Genomic DNA, 18,498 nt, shown 5'->3' on the forward strand with positions numbered 1-18,498 from the left:
TGTGCAGCTTATAAAGCAGTAAGATTACAAGATGCAATGCAAGTAAAGCAGCTTTTATCAAATGCACTTAAATTTTTAGTGTCCTAAGGGAAACAGAGTAGATTTGGCGTCCATGAGCACTGCTTCCATGATGGGGGAAGTGGCTAGGCTCAGGTTCCATGAACAGGAAGGGTTTAGGACCCAGTGAGGGCTCCAGGGACCGTAGGTCATGACTCAGTGTGCTGTGAACTCACCCTGCTCTGATCGTCCCGCTGTGGAGCCTGTTCTGAACAGGCCCATGACAGAGCCACCCCTGGGTGACCTGAGGTGAAACAGGAGGAGGATCAAACAGCCGGCAGGGGCCTGCAACCTTACCAGCTTCATCCAGTCAGAACCAGAAAGAGCTGTTTAGATCATAGGATTTAGATACATGAAACCAGACCAAAAAAGTCAGTAAGAGAGTCATTAGAATACAAATAAAGATTCTGATGTTAGTGCTGTGTCCTACTGTCATAATGTTATCCACAATCTTAGGCTCTGTCTCCAGCTCACGGTAAATGTCGTTTTAAGCAGGTAGCCTGTGTTTAGACACATCCCCGTTCAGCAGCCCAGGGTTAGTGACAGAGACAGGGAGAATAGGCAGAGAGGACAGGCCCCACAAGGCCACTGTCTTGGCAACAGGCTGGTCAGGACATCTTCAGCTGTTGAGCAGACTTACTGATGCACTTCTTGTACCTGAAAATGAATAGTTAAGCAGCTTGGGTTCTTTGAGATGTAAATGACACCACTTACCCAGTGTGTTTATCTCCTAGCATTAATGTCCACTAGACAAGATTATATCCCGATGTCTGTTTTAATCTCTTGGCTGTTTTTCCCTTGCTAGGTTTTCTGGTGAGTGTAACAGGGTAGTAAGAAATAAGACAATTATGAAGAAAGCTGCATTTTCTACCCAGACGATGAAGAAGCGTTATGTAAAATCAGGATGGCACCTGACATGCTTGAGTATTAAAATACCACAAATGCTATTTTTAGATATTCAAAAGAATCGCAAAAGGTTGCCTTTGTTAACACACATTATAATATGAGGTTCACTTCACTGATACCAGATGTGTCAATAGCTTCTGTGTTTGCACAGTGGCATCATCTGACAGGGGCAGTACAGGGCTGTCCAATTAAAGCCTGTCTCATCTTGTGTAGGGTAGCTTATACTGCAACCTACAACCAGCTTAGTCTGTGATCCCGGGAAATTAGAAGATACTAAATACCTACCTGGTACCTGCAATAATTTATCACCATCAACATAGGTGAGTTTTATGAGCTTTCTAAACAAGTGACATAGTCTTGTGTCTCTCCATGATGATAATTGTATGCTTTGTTGCATTCAACTGAACCATTTTGGATGAGATAGGCAACTAAGATAACTTGATGGTTAACTCGCTGTGATGAAAACCCAATTTACTGTGTGGTGAGTCTGGTGACATGAACAGAATGGAATAGTAGTTTCCTTGATTCATAATTTTGTTCTTTTTCCTTCACACAGTTTGTGTAGAACAATTATTTTAGGAACTGTAAGCATTTTAAAAGGCAAACATCACTTTTTTTGCCGACAATACGCGAGGTGAACACAACCAGACAGATCACATTCACCCCAATTTCGGTCATCGTGATGTTGAGGGGAGATGCGTTCACGTGCGCTTCACAGTGCTGCAGAGCGAGACCAGTGGATGGCCCGGGCTCGTGCTACCGTACGCTCCTCCTTCGGTCGCGGAGCTAGTAGTAGCAGCTATGGACTCTACTGTGTTACCGAGAGGGTTTCCACAGGTGTGGTTTAAAAGTTTGGCTCTGTTACTTGACAACAGATCGCCATTAAACTAGCAAGCCAGACAGCGAGCTAGTTAGTTATAATGCAGCAAAGACAGCTCATCTGGATGAGCAGTACGTAGTAGCTAACTAGCTAGGTCTAGCTAGGTATCATTAAGAGATTTCAGCAACATTTCGAGAAAATGCTGAATTATCTGGTAACGTTGTCAAGCTTTATTATTATAGGCTGACATCATTCACAGTTAGTACGCGTGTAATGACTCAATCCATTCACTAGTAGTGTGTAGTTTGCTGTCAATCTCGCAAGATAGCCAGCCTAGCATTGTAGCATGAACTTCATAGACAACAAGCCAGCGACGAGCTTTCTAGCTAACTGCTCATTATGAGTCATACGTATTTGCAAGTCCTGGCCACGAACGAGTTGTCATTCCTCTGTTTTTGTGTGTGGTATACCTTCCGAAATAAATCGCTGACACAGGTCGTGGATGCTGTATTGATAGGTGACGTTAGATTACCGCACCGGGCTGCACACTCCAAAGCACACAAGCCTGTAGCTAGTTAATTAGGTACCTAGCTATGATGGCCATCGGGAACACTGAGACCTGTATTGCATACGATGGGCAACCTCACCGAACGCTTGACATGCCTCTGTCAACAGGAGGCAGAACATGGAAACCGTGGAGAAATTGAATAAAGACCTAGTTTCACATAAACTGTTGGATAAAAAGGTGCTTTCCAAACAGAATGGCAGAACAGGTAAGTTTTGCGTTGTGCGAATGATGTTGCTAACTCAGTCACCTGTGTTAAAAGTGAACTGAAGTTGCATGAAAATACCTATAACGTCTCAGATTACAAGCCCTTGTCCTTTGAATTGCAGGTATTGCCAAGCATCTTTACAACACATTCAAAATACACACTTTGCAGATACAGTCCATAAATCGCTCAGAATGTGCCACTGGTAAGTCTCGTCTTCCTGGATATACCGTTACAGACAATACAGATACCTATGAGCATAGTTAAACTCTTGAGAACCACAAGCAAAACTTGATAACATTTTAGCCCTTAGTATTTACTGCTATAGGGATAGTATAATGTCATTTAACAAACCGCATACATATTTACTGTGCTGCAGTTGGTTTTTCCTGCGATATCTGTTACTCTGTAATCGTGCTGATCCAGTTGCGTTTCCATTCATCTGGTTCCATGCCCCAGGCTCATGTCCCAATCTGATGATGAGTAGGAACGAACAGCAGGACGTCCGCTCGTCCCCCCTGGCCCCCCTAGCCCCCTCGGCCCTCACCCCCCAGCTGCCCCCCCGCGTCCACCGGCCCCTCTGCCTCTCCGTGTCCTCCGACAGCAATGGCCGCTTCAAGACCCTGGAGACCCAGGAGTGGAAGAACAACCTCAAAGCTCAGGTACTAACAGACAGTCAAACTGATCAAAACTCCTAAAACACCGTCATGTTTCAATTATCAAGCGGGCAGTCTAAACGCAAGGTCATTGTGAACAGTGACATTCTTGGGACATGGCAAGCAACAGCTACTTAGTAGACATAAACTAATATTTAAGTGTCACAAATAAGGACAAGAACAGCAGTAAAACACAAGCAGTTGTTCCAGAGCCAGGAACAAGTACATTTACATTTAGTCGTTTAGCAGACGATCTTATCCAGAGCGACTTACAGTGAGTACAGGGACATTCCCCCGAGGCAAGTAGGGTGAAGTGCCTGTGCCCAAGGACACAACATCATTTTGCACGACCGGGAATCAAACCGGTAACCTTCCAATTAATAGCCCGATCACCTAACCGCTCAGCCATCTGACTCCCGTAACCAAGTAATGTGCAGGCAACCAACACTGCAGGCACTTCCAATGCAATTCACATTTAAACCTGAGATTTCTTGATCTGCAGTGGTGCTCTACCACTGAGCTGTACCTTCCCTATACATTTAGTTTTAGCATTTAGCAGATGCTCTTATCCAGAGAGACTTACAGTAACTACAGGGACATTCCGCCTGAGGCAAGTAGGGTGAAGTGCCTTGCCCAAGGACACAACGTCATTTGGCTCGGCCAGGAATCGAACTGGCGACCTTCAGATTACCAGCCTGATTCCTTCACCGTTCAGCCACCTGACTCCCTCCATACATTAGCAGTCCTGCAGATGAGGGGTTTTCTCTACGTGTTGTGTATGAGATCCTGTTGGATCACTCTTGTAAGAGACTTCATATGTCTTTTGCTGCACTGTACAGTATATCATATGGTAACTGAGACTTTTATTGTTGCATACTGCCTGGTAGCTGACATGAGGTCACCTGGTAAACACAGAGCGTCCGTTGACTCTGACGACCTGAATACTTTTAGCGCCTCTGGGCCGTTATTCGCTGTTCCACATGCACTATTTGTATGTCACTTTGAAAAAAACTGTTTTTTAAAAGACTCAAATGTAACATGAGGCATGGAACGTAAACAGATGTCATGTATCCTCTGAGGGGGACAGGATAAGCATCCAGCAGCCAAATGCTGCTAAAATATGTGAGAGGCTAGTCGATTTCCTACACTCGCCACCCCCAAAAAATTGTCATCTATTGATGGGCCGCTCAAAATTGAACGTCCACTATCCATTTGGCTGGTGGACATGTGCCTGCTCCTGTCAGTGCTGTGTGGGTGCTGGGCTGCTGCAGCTCCAGTGTGGATGTCCTGTGTTGCAGATGGAGCAGGCCCACAGTGCCGGGGCCGCCAGCAGCACTGGCTCCCTGGAGAGAGCCTCCCTGTTCTGCGCCTCCAGCTCCGGCCTGCCCAGCCCGGTGGAGACCCTCACCAAGAGCAAGTCCTCCAGTCGCTTCTCCCTCTTCTCCCCTCCCTGGAACAGCAGCTCTGAGTCCGACTCCAACCCCCCCTCCCGCTCAGGCTCCAAGAAGCTGCGGAACTACAGCCGCCGGGCGGCTACAGGGCCGGCCGGGGTGGGCGGCAGGACCCCCGACGCCCCGGAGCCCAAACCCAGCGGCCCCGAGCACTTCCAGTACTCTGAGCCCGTCATCTCCAAGGTGACGGACTACATCTACGTGGGCAACCTGAACGCAGCCTACAGCGGGCGCACGCTGTGTCGTAACAACATCGACATCATCATCGACATGAGCGGTCTGCCAGGGGAACCAGGGCCCGGGCGCTGCCTCAGCCTCATCCCCTGCACCTGCTCCCGCGGTGCCCGGCACAGCTGGTCCCGCCTCAAGGTGGACATAGCACAGGTCCCCGACGCGCCGGGTGACAGCCCCGCCCTCAAGCAGCGCTGCTTCGACGACATCAACGGCTGCATCGACGCGTCCACGGAGAAGAGGAAGCGCGTGCTGGTGCACTGCCGCGACGGCTACTCTCTGGCGCCCGCCTGCATTATCCAGTACCTGATGGTGAAGCAGAACATGAGGCTTCTGACCGCCTACGAGCTGCTGAGAGCCAAGTACCCCCTGAACATCCGGGAGTGCCACCAGGACGTGCTGGTGAGCCTGGAGAGGGCTCTGAGGCCGGGGGGCAGCGGGGACCCTGAGGGCTTCAAGCAGGCCATCTCCCGGAGGGTAGCCTGGTCCTGACCGGATCCAACACACTCTGATCATCTGGGTTTGGTTTTTTAGTATCATGGTACGGGCATTTGATCTTTTTTGTTTTTATTTTCGGGGGTTTTAAAGAGTGATCTATGGGCATCTTTACATGTTGTCGTTAGACTTGCCAGTCAGGTGTAATTGCCACACCTGCGTCACAAAAGTTGTGAAATGGAGTTGCTGCTGGTGTTGCCATTGAACAGCCTGTGAATGTGATCTGGGATTTCTTGTAGTTTTTCTCTCCATTTCCATACGAGGAGACAGACAAGATGTTCTGTGTCCAGCTGCTAATACAGTCAAATGATTATGTTCTAGAATCCAAGAAGTGAGCTGAAAACCATGCCTTTGGCCGCTCATCCTGCGGCCATGGCTCAGGTTTGGTTTCAGGGGAATATGAAAATATGAATATGAACCGAAATGCTTGGAAGACTCAGGATACCTATTGATGTCATTCCAATAAGCTACAAACTGCTTCTGGTGCCTGGCAACAGAAGACTGGACTTGTTACTGGATAATCTGCCCTTCTCCTGGGGGGTGGAGGGGGGTGGAGGGGCCTCATGCTGGGAGACTTTGCACATGGATACCTGTTGCTATACATGGGAGCCTCTACTCTCATCATCTTACACACAGACAGTATGGTATCCTCAAGACATTCTCCATGGTCACCAAACCAGTTGGAAGATCATAGCTGCCCTCTGTGAGGAAAACTGTCTTAATCTAACTGACATTCTTTTAACCTTTTTTTTTTTTTGACGTAGTGGTGCTTGGAAACTGTGGCTTTGTGATTTTAGCTTTGGTGTATGCAGTTAAACTGATGGTCAGTACCTTTTTTTATACAAAGTCAGTATTATAATCAGGCTGAATAACAATTCAGTGTGTTATACTGCAACAGATCGAATTGCACTACTAGCAAGACTCCAGAAATGCACCGTTTGGTAGGTTGTAGTGAGCAGACAGTGCTTTCGCCTGTTGGATCACTTTTTGAGTTTACATCACTTCTCAAAGACCTCTGGATTTCAATTAATGTAATAACATTGTGTTACATTAAAATATGGTAATAACATACTGATCTAGTCTAGGTAATTACATAGTGATCTAGTCTAGGTAATTACATAGTGATCTAGTCTAGTGGTTTCAGTTCTTACCCTCCGGAGTGGTTGCAGTGTCACAGAGGAGGAATAATTCTTAATAACATCCGTGTAGATATTTCTCGTCGGGTTGTTGTACATGTGTGTTAATGTGTGGTGATTCTCTATGAAAGGAACCTGGAGGTTTGGTGCTGTGGTTTGGGTTGGTGTCTTGTGACGATACAGTGACACTTGCACACATTGTATGCAGTTGTTGGGCATTGATAACATTTTTGTTCACTTTCCTATTGATGCTATTAAAGTTTTATCAGGACACATGATGTTATGATATTACAAAATAATCTTCTTCTGTGAATTGGTTTAATGCTGTAACTTCTGTTGGTGATAAATCGCTGTATAGTGCTTGTATTTTTACAAATGCAAAATGTGGTGAATGGTGACCAATCACCCCATGGTGATTAGGAGCTGTTTTGTTTTCTTCTGTAATTAACTACTGTGGCCATCGTTTCCTTTTGTTTCTCAAGGCAATCACTATAGCGTAGAACTCTTTTAAACTGAATTGATGTTGTAGTAAAGATGATTTGGGATCTTGACGTGTTTTGGATGTTTCAACATGTTACAACTTGTTCTCAGGTGAATTCTAAATGGTCCATAATCTTCTGGATGATTATGAAATTAGAATATGTGAAGCAATGTATTTCCTGTGTCATGTTTTTTAGAGTCTGATGCATTTTTATGTGTAAATATGAAAGGGAAAAGCATATTATTCTAAACATGATCTCCATAACTCTAAGATGTGTGTGGTCTGGTTTGTTGATTAGATCAGTGGTCTGTAAGGGTTATTATTATGAAGTGCTGCCATCATATTAGATCTTCTGGGGGCTGTTTCCTCCATGATGCAATCCTGTCACATTGGGAAGAAGGGGGTAACAGTTTACATGAAAATTAAGCAAAGTTGCAAAAATAAAAGATCTCTATTCACAAATAAACATGCTTCAAAAAAAGAAAGAAAAAAGTCATAGCAACGTACTGTTGGTTTATTTGTCCAGTGTACTGTACGTCTGTTTGGAAACACGAGCCACTTCCTAGTTAGCCTCCGGGGGGGATTCCTGAAGCATTTCACAGTGTTGTCTTTATAAATTCCTGTCAACCTAACTGGATGCCAACGTCTTGAATTTGAGTTGCGAATCGTGTCCCATTAAGGCAGGTAGACCTGACAGTCTGCAGGACAGAGGTCCCATTAAGGCAGGTAGACCTGACAGTCTGCAGGACAGAGGTCTCATTAAGGCAGGTAGACCTGACAGTCTGCAGGACAGAGGTCCCATTAAGGCAGGTAGACCTGACAGTCTGCAGGACAGAGGTCCCATTAAGGCAGGTAGACCTGACAGTCTGCAGGACAGAGGTCCCATTAAGGCAGGTAGACCTGACCACCTGCAGGACAGAGGTCCCATTAAGGCAGATAGACCTGACAGTCTGCAGGACAGAGGTCCCATTAAGGCAGGTAGACCTGACCACCTGCAGGACAGAGGTTTCATTAAGGCAGGTAGACCTGACCACCTGTGGGGACAGGGGTCCCATTAAGGCAGATAGACATGACAAAGAGTTCATAGAAATGTTCAGAGTGAATTTTTACTATAATAAATAAATTATAGTAAATTTATTATAGTAAATTTACTATAATAAATAAAAATGGGACAAGGATTGTCCCATTCTCCGTCCTCCTGCCCCCTAGTTGAAGGATGTGTCTGAGGACATGAAGGATGTGTCTGAGGACATGAAGGATGTGTCTGAGGACATGAAGGATGTGTCTGAGGACGTGAAGGATGTGTCTCAGGACATTACGGATGTGGCTGAGGACATGAAGGATCTGTCTGAGGACATGAAGGATGTGTCTCAGGACATGAAGGATGTATCTGAGGACATAAATGTTCCAGCTGGCAGACGCATTAGTGATTATCTGCTTAGTGCAGATTTACATGCCACGGTCATTTAATAGCTTAATCCCACCTGTGCCCAGTCCAGCCCTGCAGCTGAATGTCTCGTAATAGAGAGGTTAAAACAGCCGTGTCCAGACTTGCTAAGTAGGTGTATGTTTCCTAATCCTTCAACTCAATTACTAACAATTAATTTGTTTGTCTCCCCCGATTAATCAGTGATTGAGTTAGGAAAGGCTGCCATATTCAGGGAGGAAACTCCTCCCAACATCTATTGTTTGCTAAAAAAGCACCAATTCTATAAAAAGATACTTATTTCCTGCTGTTTTACCACAGCAGTACACTAACATATCCCTAGACCTCATTATTTACTGTGCAACTCCTCAACCTCCATCAGCTACATCTGCACCAGCTGTTCCTGCAGCTGTCCCTACAGGTCTGGGTCACACCTGCTTAAACTGACTCAAACTCAACGTGTTCACGTTATATTGCCCTTTACTACGTAGCAGCAGTTACTGTTCAAACGCAAGTCTAACTAATATAGTTGATTCTCGCCTCCTTTGCTTTAATGCATTGGATGCCGACTGCTTTTAGGCGTGAAACTGGAAAGGAAGTATCACACAAGCACTTCCTGCCCAGAAGGAGCTCCACTAAAGACCTTGACTAATCATAAAAATAATAGTCGTAATGTGAAAGAGAGGGTTATTTATAATAGAGGGAGATGGGGGGAGTTGGGGGTTGGATATAGTATTTCAGGTGCTTGCTAGCTTATTGGTCTGTGGGTGAATCTACTTCCATAAAGAGAATGATGTTGCCCTGTTGCCATCAGGGAATGCAATATATACCTACTTCTAACGGCATCAACAAGCCACTGCCCAGTAGCTGCCATCCTCCTGCCAAAATCGTCTGCTCCCGGGTCTAGGTGAGAACTGCTCCTATTTCATCCTGCTATGCTGCTGCTTCAGTTCAAGACTTATTTGGATTTACAGAATTGATTGTTAACTGCTTGTTTTTCATTTCCACTGTGTTACTTTGGTTTGTGGATGAAGTTGTTACCTGGTGACTTTGTTCCTTTCTAAAGTGCTGCTGGTGTGTAGTTGCAGTGTAGTCTGTGTTGGTTATATTGCTGCATCACTTGTTTTTAATGTGTGTAATATGGGTCTTTGTAAAAATCTGTGTCTTCACTTGAGATTGTAAAGATTCCTCATCCGCCTTGCATGAAGTTTAGACAATTGAATTTGAGAGATATCTTGTTAAAATTATAAGTTTGGTAAGATCAGAATTTAGGATGGGATATGTCTGTTGTCTGATGAAGGGATGTGTTGAAACTGGATGTCATCGCAAACTCTTTGGATGTAAATAATACGTCCCAGACAGTTGAGGGCTAGCCTGCTGCAGCTGGCGTGGGACCTGTGTCCGCAGGGTGCTGACAGGAAGGCATGCGTCACAGCCTAACACACTACCTGGATGTTAGGGAATCTGCTTCGATAAGACAGGACATGACGGAATCATGTTGGATGACATTATGCAAATGTATGATTGTCTTGAAGATGGATCTTTCTGTGCCTTTTTTAATTAAGAGAACACTTTTTTTTATCAGGAATTGACTTATATCAGTCCTGTATGTATATAATGTGTCATATTGTTGAACTTAATTCCATCACTTTGCTTTTGTGTTTTTTGGTGACAATTTGGATACTTTTCTACATTTTTTAAGTTCTCATACTATAGTTATACCACACAAATTGCTTTCTCAGTCAGGGCTTTGCAAGGCTCTCAGTCTAGCTGCGTTTGAGCCCACAGGGAAGCAAAAGGATCCTCACAATACGTTTAACTGATCTTGACAGTATGTTCTTACCGGCACACGGAAGAGCCTGTATTCATACTGGATGAGGGGTGTTAACTACTGCAGCCCCAGACCCTGGGGAGACGCTGGGGAGACGCCGGCGATCTGGACAGCCTGTATTTCAGGGGAGGGGTAATGCCTCGGCCATGTTAGAGATGTGCCACCAGGGCACAAGGGGCCTTAATAGAGGTGCTATCAGGTTTTTGATCATCTTCCAGAGCACAAACCTTCCATGACACAGCCACCCAAGAGGAGCAGCCGGCCCCACATAGCTCTAGCTTTATTTAGCTGATGCTTTTCCACGGCCAAAACGTTTGTGTGGGTATCGAGTTTCTCCTCAGAGGAACAATCATGCCTGAATGCATTGGATAGGGACATTCCATGCTAATGTGCAGCAGGGTTGCTGCTTGAGCCTCTCTTGGGTTCCTTCTTAAGATGCACTTTTCAATCTGTGTTTGGCTGAGATTCAGACCTAATTGTTTGAGAGTTGTTGACAAAGATGCTCATGTGCAATGAAACAAATAAAAAAAACTGTTAATTAACAACATGAGAATGGTAGTAAGATATTGTGATATTTAGAAAAATCTGTTCAAGTAGTTTATCTCCTGTTTGTCCTCAGGGTGTGAAACCAAACAAACGCCACCATGTCAGAGTGAGTACGAAATAACGACTTAAATAATTCTGCTTTTTCCTTTACTTGATTTTAATTGCATTAATCTCATACTCCATAAACTAACCTTTCAGAAAAAAGATGTCGTCAAGTCGCAAGCATAGTCTGAAGGTAAGATGCAGTATCTTACACTGCAAAAAAAACCAAGACAACAGAATGAGGGTCATGTTACTAATTTCGCTCTCGTACAGAGTTTGATGCTCGCCATCGCCAAGGGTTTACTTGAAGAAGAGGCGAAAGAGCAGGTGGAATGGAGGAAGAGGTACATGGAGGAGACCTGCCCTCCTCTGTCTCTGCCCAGAACCATGCAGGAGCTGCAGGTACCACACACAAACACGCCTCCGCACTCTACTCCCATATGGCTCTGATCAGCCCACAAAAACTGAATTGTGTCATTTAACTGATTTATAACAGTTTTTTTTATTTGTTTCATGTATTATGAGTGAAACTTGAATAGATAATCCTCTATGTGTGATGCAGGATTTCTGCAAAGAGATTCACCATAAGATCGATGTGATAGATGAGGAGAGATATGACCTGGAGAGCAAAGTCAATAAAAGTGCCAAGGAGGTATTCTCACTTTCCTCAACACAAGCTTGTGTGCACAATGATTGTTTGTGTTCAAGCAAGTGCAACTGTCATACTAACATTGAAACAAAACTTAACTCTAACCAACAAAAATATTAAAAAGTATTTTCTCACTGGTTCCTACAGATTGAAGACCTGCACATCAAGGTGCAGGACCTGAAGGGGAAGTTCAAGAAGCCAGCTCTGAGGAAAGTGAGGATGTCAGCTGACGCAATGCTCAAGGCTCTTCTGGGCTCCAAACACACTGTGAACATGGATCTGAGGGCCAACCTGAAACAAGTGAAGAAGGAGGTCAAGGAGGAGGTGAGAATTTAACGCTTTTTCATGTGGTTATTGACCTTACAGAGCCTTGAATTGATGTAAGATGCCCTTTCCATAAAGCTTTACAAAAGTTTTCTTAATCTTTCGCATGAAAGAAATGAACGGATTTGGATTCTGTTTCATGAAATGTTTCTAGTCGTACTTGTCAAGGTGTTTCTGGTTAGGTGTTTCTGGTCGTACTGGTCAAGGTGTTTCTGGTTAAGGGGTTTCTGGTCGTACTGCTCAAGGTGTTTGTGGTTAAGGTGTTTCTGGTCGTACTGATCAAGGTGTTTCTGGTTAAGGTGTTTCTGGTCATACTGGTCAAGGTGTTTCTGGTTAAGGTGTTTCTGGTCATATTGGTCAAGGTGTTTCTGGTTAAGATGTTCCTGGTCGTACTTGTCAAGGTGTTTCTGGTTAAGGTGTTTCTGGTCGTACTGGTCAAGGTGTTTCTGGTTAAGATGTTCCTGGTCGTACTTGTCAAGGTGTTTCGGGTTAAGGTGTTTCTGGTCATACTGGTCAAGGTGTTTCTGGTTAAGGTGTTTCTGGTCATACTGGTCAAGGTGTTTCGGGTTAAGATGTTCCTGGTCGTACTTGTCAAGGTGTTTCTGGTTGAGGTGTTTCTGGTCGTACTTGTCAAGGTGTTTCGGGTTTAACCATTTTTACAATTTATCAAACTTTAAAACAACTCTTAAAAAGCTCATTGTTTAATATTCTTGTGTATGAGTCTGGGCCCTACTGATCTACTTCTTCTTTCACTCTCTACTTTTAAAGGACAAAGAAGCTGTAGGTGACTGGCGTAAGAACATTGAGGACAAGGCTGACAGGAAGAAGATGTTTGAGACATCCTAGACGCTGAGATGGAGGTCAAGGAGGAGGTGAGAGGAAACAAGCTAAGCACAAGCTATCATGTATCATCAGGTTCTTCTGTAATGACTGTGATATATTCATCTAGAGTTCATATGTATGTTCAGTAGGGGGCCCCAAAGTTATGACAACTTGGTAGATATCTTTGCCAATAATTCATTTGCCCTGTTACAGGATACAGAAATGAGTGACGTTGGCTACTGGTGTAAGAACAAGGACAAGTCAATCATGGATTACAGAAAGAAGATGCTTATTGCAACTAACTTCATGTCCCCATTGAATGCATCTCTCCCTTTTTTACCCAGTCCTTAAATGAATGACACTGAACAACTGTTATCAACAACTGTATATTTCTGTAAAACAACAAAGATAGATTTTCTTGGGTGTGAACTCAAACAACAAAAACTTGCTTTAATAAATTGCTTTAAGATTACCAGTACTTTGTAGATTGGCTTTGTCTCTGTGCAGTTTTATCACTAGCACTTGACTGGATTTTTCAACAAGGCTTCCTACACAGAAACCAGCAGTCATATGTTTCCCCCCCATGGGAACATCTGGGTTCACATCAACTTGACTCCAGGTAACAAAGATTAGATTCATTGTTGTGTTTATAATATTACTACATGACATGCTATAGAGCTGGAATGATTTAAAAATCATTGCAAGAGGAGGTATGAAGCATGAATTCACAGCGGCTGCAAAAGTGGTGCCTAGGAAGAAGAAACACAAAGGCTAATATCCATCAAGCCCTGAGAGATCAAGGATGAGGGTACGTTCTTCTAGGGAGTTTCTGTTCCTGCATGTCTCTGTTAATGTGTGTTCTAGTCTTTGAATGAGATCTTTGCGTATGCTGTTTTGATTGAAAACACACCTTCGATGTTCAGTGTGGGTCATCAGATATAAGAACAATATCTCAGAGTAAGGGTTAATATTTGCTTAGTTAGGGTTAAGTAAGGTATGGTAATATTTGCATGGCTTATCTTGGCTGGTCTAAATTGAGAACATATTTTAATCTATTGTTTTGTCGAGTCCAAAGTTCCACTGTGTAAACTGGCATCGTAGCAACTGCTCTTTTCTTTTTCTGTAAAAAAGAAAAAGATCAGTTGGATAAAATGGAGAAACAGACACGTCAACACAAACGTCTGATGCCTGGAAGGTACGGCCAAGTCAAACGCTTGTAAATGGTTTTATAAAGTTGCTTGACAGTTCTAAAACAGATCTCAAATTGTGTGTAAACGACTCCCTTCCCAGTCCCTGGTAACAAGCCTTCTGCCATGTTTCTTTGTGTGGTCTGTCGGAAGCCTTTTCTCTATTTGAATTACAGAGGATGCCTTCTGCTATATAAAAGATAGTAAAATAAGAACAACAATCTTGAAGGACAGGTTATTTATAATGGAAGCACCCGTGAAAGGGGGGTTGCTGGTGGGGGTGGTGAGGGGGTTGACTGGACTGTATTTCATGACCTTGCCAGCTCATTGGTTTGGGTTATAATCCCCCTTCCATAAAGAGAAAGACAGGGATTTAGAGGGATATCACAGAATGCAATATATACCTTCTTAACGCTTGAACTGCCTGTGGTCTCTCTCCCCCATCATCCCCTAACAAGCCTGCTCTGCTCTCCTCAGCGCCACGGTGAGGACCAATCATTCTCTCTGTCTCTATGCTGCTCCTGCCTTTATGACCGTTTCTGAGGAAAAGGAATCATTTAAATTAAGTATTAATTGATATATTTTGGCTATATGGTTGTGCACATCATTTAATGATACAGCAGAACCATTGTGTATGGTTATGTCTTTTGGAGGAATGATTTTGAGATGGCTTTTTAGTCTGTGTGTGAGAAGGAAGATATCTGTATAAGGGTTATTTCTGTCAAGCTTCTTTACATACTATGAGTGGTTGAAAGCATGTTTACTCATATCTACGATTAATTTATTGATGTTTTAACGATCCTCTGTTGGCCAATCGCCATGAATTCTGAATCTTACTTTCTTTCCAACGGTCGTTAAAATCTGTGAACTGGATTGTATTATCTGAAGACATCTTGAACATACAGATGCAATTTTAGCAAAATGTTGAACAATGACTTGTGGATTGCTGTAATATTAGATCAGGATGTTAAAGTAACAGGCTACAGCTGAGTTTTAGGGGAAATCATTTCTGATAACGTGGAGGCGTCTGGTCCTTCTCAGCCAGTGAATCTTGATATACGAACAGGTGATGGTGCGGCATGCTGTAAGGCTACACCACTACAAGTCATACAATCACAAGCGATTCTCAGATACACCACTACAAGTCATACAATCACAAGCGATTCTCAGGTACACCACTACAAGTCATACAATCACAAGCGATTCTCAGATACACCACTACAAGTCATACAATCACAAGCGATTCTCAGGTACACCACTACAAGTCATACAATCACAAGCGATTCTCAAATGTTTTACTTCCTGTCAACACCAAATCTGGGACATAAATTCAATCTAATTAGACAGATTTTACCTCATTCTGCTTAACCTATAATCCTCAAACAATACTGCACATTTTCTTGTTTGTATTTTAGGACATATTGATGTTGTTATTATTGGCTTGCTAAGACTACTCTAGTGATGGGAGAACAGATGCCCCCTTCAGTGAAAGGTTAATGATAGCAGGTGCTGAAATCTTAAGAGTTGCTTAAAACCTCTTTGACTGTTCAGATGAACCAAGTTAAGGACTGAGAATACATGATTATTGCAGAGCCCTGTAATCACACAGTGACTTGACAGCTCTGTGCAACTCTGTTGAACCCCCTTGACAAAGAGCTGGCAGTCCGAGCCAGCGAGGACAGCCCTCAGCAGTTATTTTAGAGACGTGCTCTAAGGTCTTGGTCATCTCAGGGATGTTCCAGAAGGCCAATCTCCCTCCACCAGCTGTGGTGTTGGGTTACCATGACCTCCAGGAGACAAGCCTCCCGTAACACAGCTACTTAGGATGGGATCTGCCAACCGATTTAGATCTCTACCCAGCACTGATGATATGACAACTGTCTCCAAGGAAATATCCTGTTGGATTAAAAAGACTCAGGGGGTATTCTTGACCGAGGGAATGACAGAGTGTTTAAGTTCATGAGAAAGAGAGCAGCCATGTTCAGTTGAGCCAGAATGAATATCCACACGTTTGGCCAGTTTGACCCTTTTTGAATTATTGCTATGAAATCGAATTTTGCAAGTTTATGGGATGCAATGTGATGTATGTTGCTGCATTTATTTGAATGTGGAAGTCCAGCTGTCAGAAACGTACATTTAAAACAACGCCTATGTGTAAAAACACATCAGAATGATTCCATTGTGATTAAACAAACGTGTAATGTCTAATGCAGGTCAGTCACTCTCCTAGTCCTGTTTTCCATCTGCAGGGAGTGAGCACGCCCAGCTGCCAAGATGACAGAGTAAGTACACAGGGTTACTTCATGTTTCTAAGCCAGATTACTGAATCAAAACATGTTCTCTAACACACTTGTCATCCGTTTACAGCAAACGAATGTCCATGAGCCGTAAGCACAACATTAAGGTGAGAGATCTCTTGAAGTGGTTTAGCTAAGAATTTTGTTTGCAGTGTTTCGTGAAGTGTTGTAGTGACAGTTCGAGTCGGAAAGTGAATCTGAAAGAGTGGTCGATTTGATTCCCAGAGCTGTATGTTGGGGGTTGCCAAGGACTTACTTGAGGCTGAAGCGAAAGAAAAGGTGGAAGAGAGGAAGAAGTACATGGAGGAGAACTGTCCTCCTCTGGACATGCCTCACTCCAAGGAGGAGCTCATGGTAAATACACACATCACGTTTAGCAACACTGACCACTTGTACTGTTCAGCTTAGCTTAGAATTGAAGTACCGAATGGTAGTTCCTTAAAGTAAAAAACAAACAAACATGCTTTATTCCACTTTAGGAATATTGCAGAAATTTGCACCAAAGTATTGAAGTCATTGATGAAGAGAGGTACATCTTAGAGTTCAAAGCAAACATGGTAGTGGAAGAGGTAAGGACTGTCTAGCCTATTACTTTCAGTAATTTAGTTTATGTGTCTATGATGGTCACCTAAATCATGAACTTTTCTGCTCCAAACTCAAATGACCAGGTTAAGGACCTGAACATCAAAATCATTGACCTGAAGGGCAAGTTCAAGAAGCCAGCTCTGAAGAAAGTGAGGATGTCAGCTGACGCAATGCTCAAGGCTCTGCTTGGCTCCAAACACACTGTGAACATGGATCTGAGGTCCAGCCTGAAACAAGTGAAGAAGGAGGTCAAGGAGGAGGTGAGAATTTACTGTTATAAACCTGACAAAGCCTTGAAGTGATTTAAGGTGGCCTCTCCAGACAGCAGCCCAAAAGGGATCTTAACCTAACTGGACAGAGCTGTGGACCTATCCTTATCTCTCTGTTCTACTACTGTATATATCTACGGTTATTTCCCCTCCCCCCCCCCCCCCCTCCCCCTGCAGGACAAGCAGTTACGTGATGTTGGCGACTGGCGAAAGAACATTGAGGACAAGTCTGACATGGGAGGCAGGAAGAAGATGTTTGAGACTGATGCGTAGATTGAAAGATTGTAAGACCGAAATGGATTTAAGTTACTGATATCTTTGTTTTGAGTAAACTTGTCATGTGTCTTTCATTCAAACCGCATGCTGCCACCTGCTACTCTGTGTGAAGACCCGTCTCGACAGCGATGTCTGACCTTCGAGCGTTAGTCTTCAGTTTCACACTCAAGTCCTTCATGAACAGTCTGTAAGTCGTTTATATGTTCACAATCATGCAATGCTTTCTAATAAACTGTCCTGTGAAAATCAGTTGATTTCAATGTTTGTTTTTTGTTCTCGTCCTCCTCAAATGTTGTTCTTTGAAACCCGAGTCTGTATATCACCCAGCCTCTACAATGTTCCTCCCTACAGGACTTGTTGTGCATGTCAGTCACCCGTATCTTGTTCTTAATGCAACAGCTCACGTGTACTGCACTGCAGTGGGACACACACAGGCGGTCCTGTCAGATGTTCAGTCTTAATTGATTGGAATGTGTCTTGTATCTGTCAGATTAGCAACAGGCTGATGCCTCTGTAATATTACCTACTCTGTTGAAATATACCGTTAAAGTTTATTGTAGGAACAGTTTATTATTCACTTATGATGTTGTTTAAGAACATGTCTTTGAAATCACTTCAGTGACTGTTCGTAATTCCACTCTTGAGACCATGACGACTTTATATATCTTGAACATTGATGGTTTTGCTTGTTCCCAGTGCGCTAGGCCTGCTGTAGTGCTGGTGCTGACAGTAAGACAGTATCTGTGTAGAGCCTGATTTTGAAGCAATAGGACAGTCGAAGGGGAGTTTCATTATATGTTCACTTATTGGCACAATATCGTTAAGTCTTCTGTGTGCAACAGAACTCCTCTCAGCAGAAAGGTGAGAATACACTTTTCAGAATCTTGTTAACCAATGAAATCTTGCACATAATCTGCTTTTGACTTCATTTCCCCATTCAACAGGCACAGTGTATTCTGAAGGAGAGCTTTTGACATAAGGTAAATGTCTCGATTTGAAAACGTTTGTTTGTGCGCAATAGACAATATGCTTGACACAATACTAACACCGATCGCATTCATCACTCAAAATCTGAAAGTAACTGGCATGTATGGTGTACACCGTAAATTTGTAAACCATCCTAGTTAAATAAATGGGCAATACTACCATGTTAACAATCTGTAAAGGTTGGATATTTATACTGCTTGAGGGCTCCAGGGAGGGGGTTGTGTCTTGAGTTACAGAGGCTAGCTGAACCATTG

The 18,498-nt window shown here is 43.5% G+C and overlaps 3 protein-coding genes across 8 annotated transcripts; all 3 read left to right on the forward strand.

Annotated features, from left to right (window-relative positions):
* Positions 1-1,161: 1,161 nt before the first annotated feature.
* LOC124476759 lies at positions 1,162-7,535 on the forward strand. Of its 4 annotated transcripts, none has more exons than XM_047034089.1 (5): positions 1,162-1,283; positions 2,459-2,556; positions 2,678-2,758; positions 3,013-3,215; positions 4,508-7,520. In XM_047034089.1, exons 2-5 carry the CDS (start codon positions 2,469-2,471, stop codon positions 5,381-5,383), a joined length of 1,248 nt encoding a protein of 415 aa, XP_046890045.1. In that variant the 5' UTR covers positions 1,162-1,283; positions 2,459-2,468; the 3' UTR covers positions 5,384-7,520. The 4 variants fall into 4 exon arrangements, with proteins under 4 accessions (XP_046890045.1, XP_046890047.1, XP_046890043.1 ...); XM_047034087.1 differs by lacking the exon at positions 1,162-1,283 and adding an exon at positions 1,316-1,997 and having other exon boundaries at positions 4,508-7,521; XM_047034088.1 differs by lacking the exon at positions 1,162-1,283 and adding an exon at positions 1,317-1,800.
* Positions 7,536-9,261: 1,726 nt separating this feature from the next.
* LOC124476763 (troponin I, fast skeletal muscle-like) lies at positions 9,262-13,115 on the forward strand. Of its 2 annotated transcripts, XM_047034101.1 has the most exons (8): positions 9,262-9,336; positions 10,880-10,912; positions 11,005-11,041; positions 11,122-11,250; positions 11,411-11,500; positions 11,645-11,821; positions 12,590-12,693; positions 12,857-13,115. In XM_047034101.1, the coding sequence occupies exons 2-7, from the start codon at positions 10,905-10,907 to the stop codon at positions 12,665-12,667; spliced, it is 519 nt and encodes a 172-aa protein (XP_046890057.1). In that variant the 5' UTR covers positions 9,262-9,336; positions 10,880-10,904; the 3' UTR covers positions 12,668-12,693; positions 12,857-13,115. The 2 variants fall into 2 exon arrangements, with proteins under 2 accessions (XP_046890057.1, XP_046890056.1); XM_047034100.1 differs by lacking the exon at positions 12,590-12,693.
* Positions 13,116-14,210: 1,095 nt separating this feature from the next.
* tnni2a.2 (troponin I type 2a (skeletal, fast), tandem duplicate 2) lies at positions 14,211-17,506 on the forward strand. 2 transcript variants are annotated; one of them, XM_047034102.1, is made up of 7 exons: positions 14,211-14,314; positions 16,044-16,112; positions 16,198-16,234; positions 16,353-16,481; positions 16,607-16,696; positions 16,796-16,972; positions 17,159-17,506. In XM_047034102.1, exons 2-7 carry the CDS (start codon positions 16,105-16,107, stop codon positions 17,252-17,254), a joined length of 537 nt encoding a protein of 178 aa, XP_046890058.1. In that variant the 5' UTR covers positions 14,211-14,314; positions 16,044-16,104; the 3' UTR covers positions 17,255-17,506. The 2 variants fall into 2 exon arrangements, with proteins under 2 accessions (XP_046890058.1, XP_046890059.1); XM_047034103.1 differs by having other exon boundaries at positions 14,230-14,314; positions 16,080-16,112.
* Positions 17,507-18,498: the final 992 nt, after the last annotated feature.

The sequence above is a fragment of the Hypomesus transpacificus genome, chromosome 14 (assembly GCF_021917145.1).
Source record: "Hypomesus transpacificus isolate Combined female chromosome 14, fHypTra1, whole genome shotgun sequence".
NCBI lineage: Eukaryota > Metazoa > Chordata > Actinopteri > Osmeriformes > Osmeridae > Hypomesus > Hypomesus transpacificus.

Bases quoted from the DNA above. Each gene is read 5' to 3' on its own strand.
- LOC124476759 (XM_047034089.1), top strand. From the start codon at position 2,469: ATGGAAACCGTGGAGAAATTGAATAAAGACCTAGTTTCACATAAACTG. The intron at 2,557-2,677 runs GTAAGTTTTGCG...TTTGAATTGCAG, and splicing joins CAAACAGAATGGCAGAACAG to GTATTGCCAAGCATCTTTAC. The intron at 3,216-4,507 runs GTACTAACAGAC...CCTGTGTTGCAG, and splicing joins AGAACAACCTCAAAGCTCAG to ATGGAGCAGGCCCACAGTGC.
- LOC124476763 (XM_047034100.1), top strand. The intron at 11,501-11,644 runs GTATTCTCACTT...TGGTTCCTACAG, and splicing joins TCAATAAAAGTGCCAAGGAG to ATTGAAGACCTGCACATCAA. The intron at 11,822-12,856 runs GTGAGAATTTAA...GCCCTGTTACAG, and splicing joins AGAAGGAGGTCAAGGAGGAG to GATACAGAAATGAGTGACGT.
- tnni2a.2 (XM_047034102.1), top strand. The intron at 16,235-16,352 runs GTGAGAGATCTC...TTTGATTCCCAG, and splicing joins GCCGTAAGCACAACATTAAG to AGCTGTATGTTGGGGGTTGC. The intron at 16,482-16,606 runs GTAAATACACAC...ATTCCACTTTAG, and splicing joins ACTCCAAGGAGGAGCTCATG to GAATATTGCAGAAATTTGCA.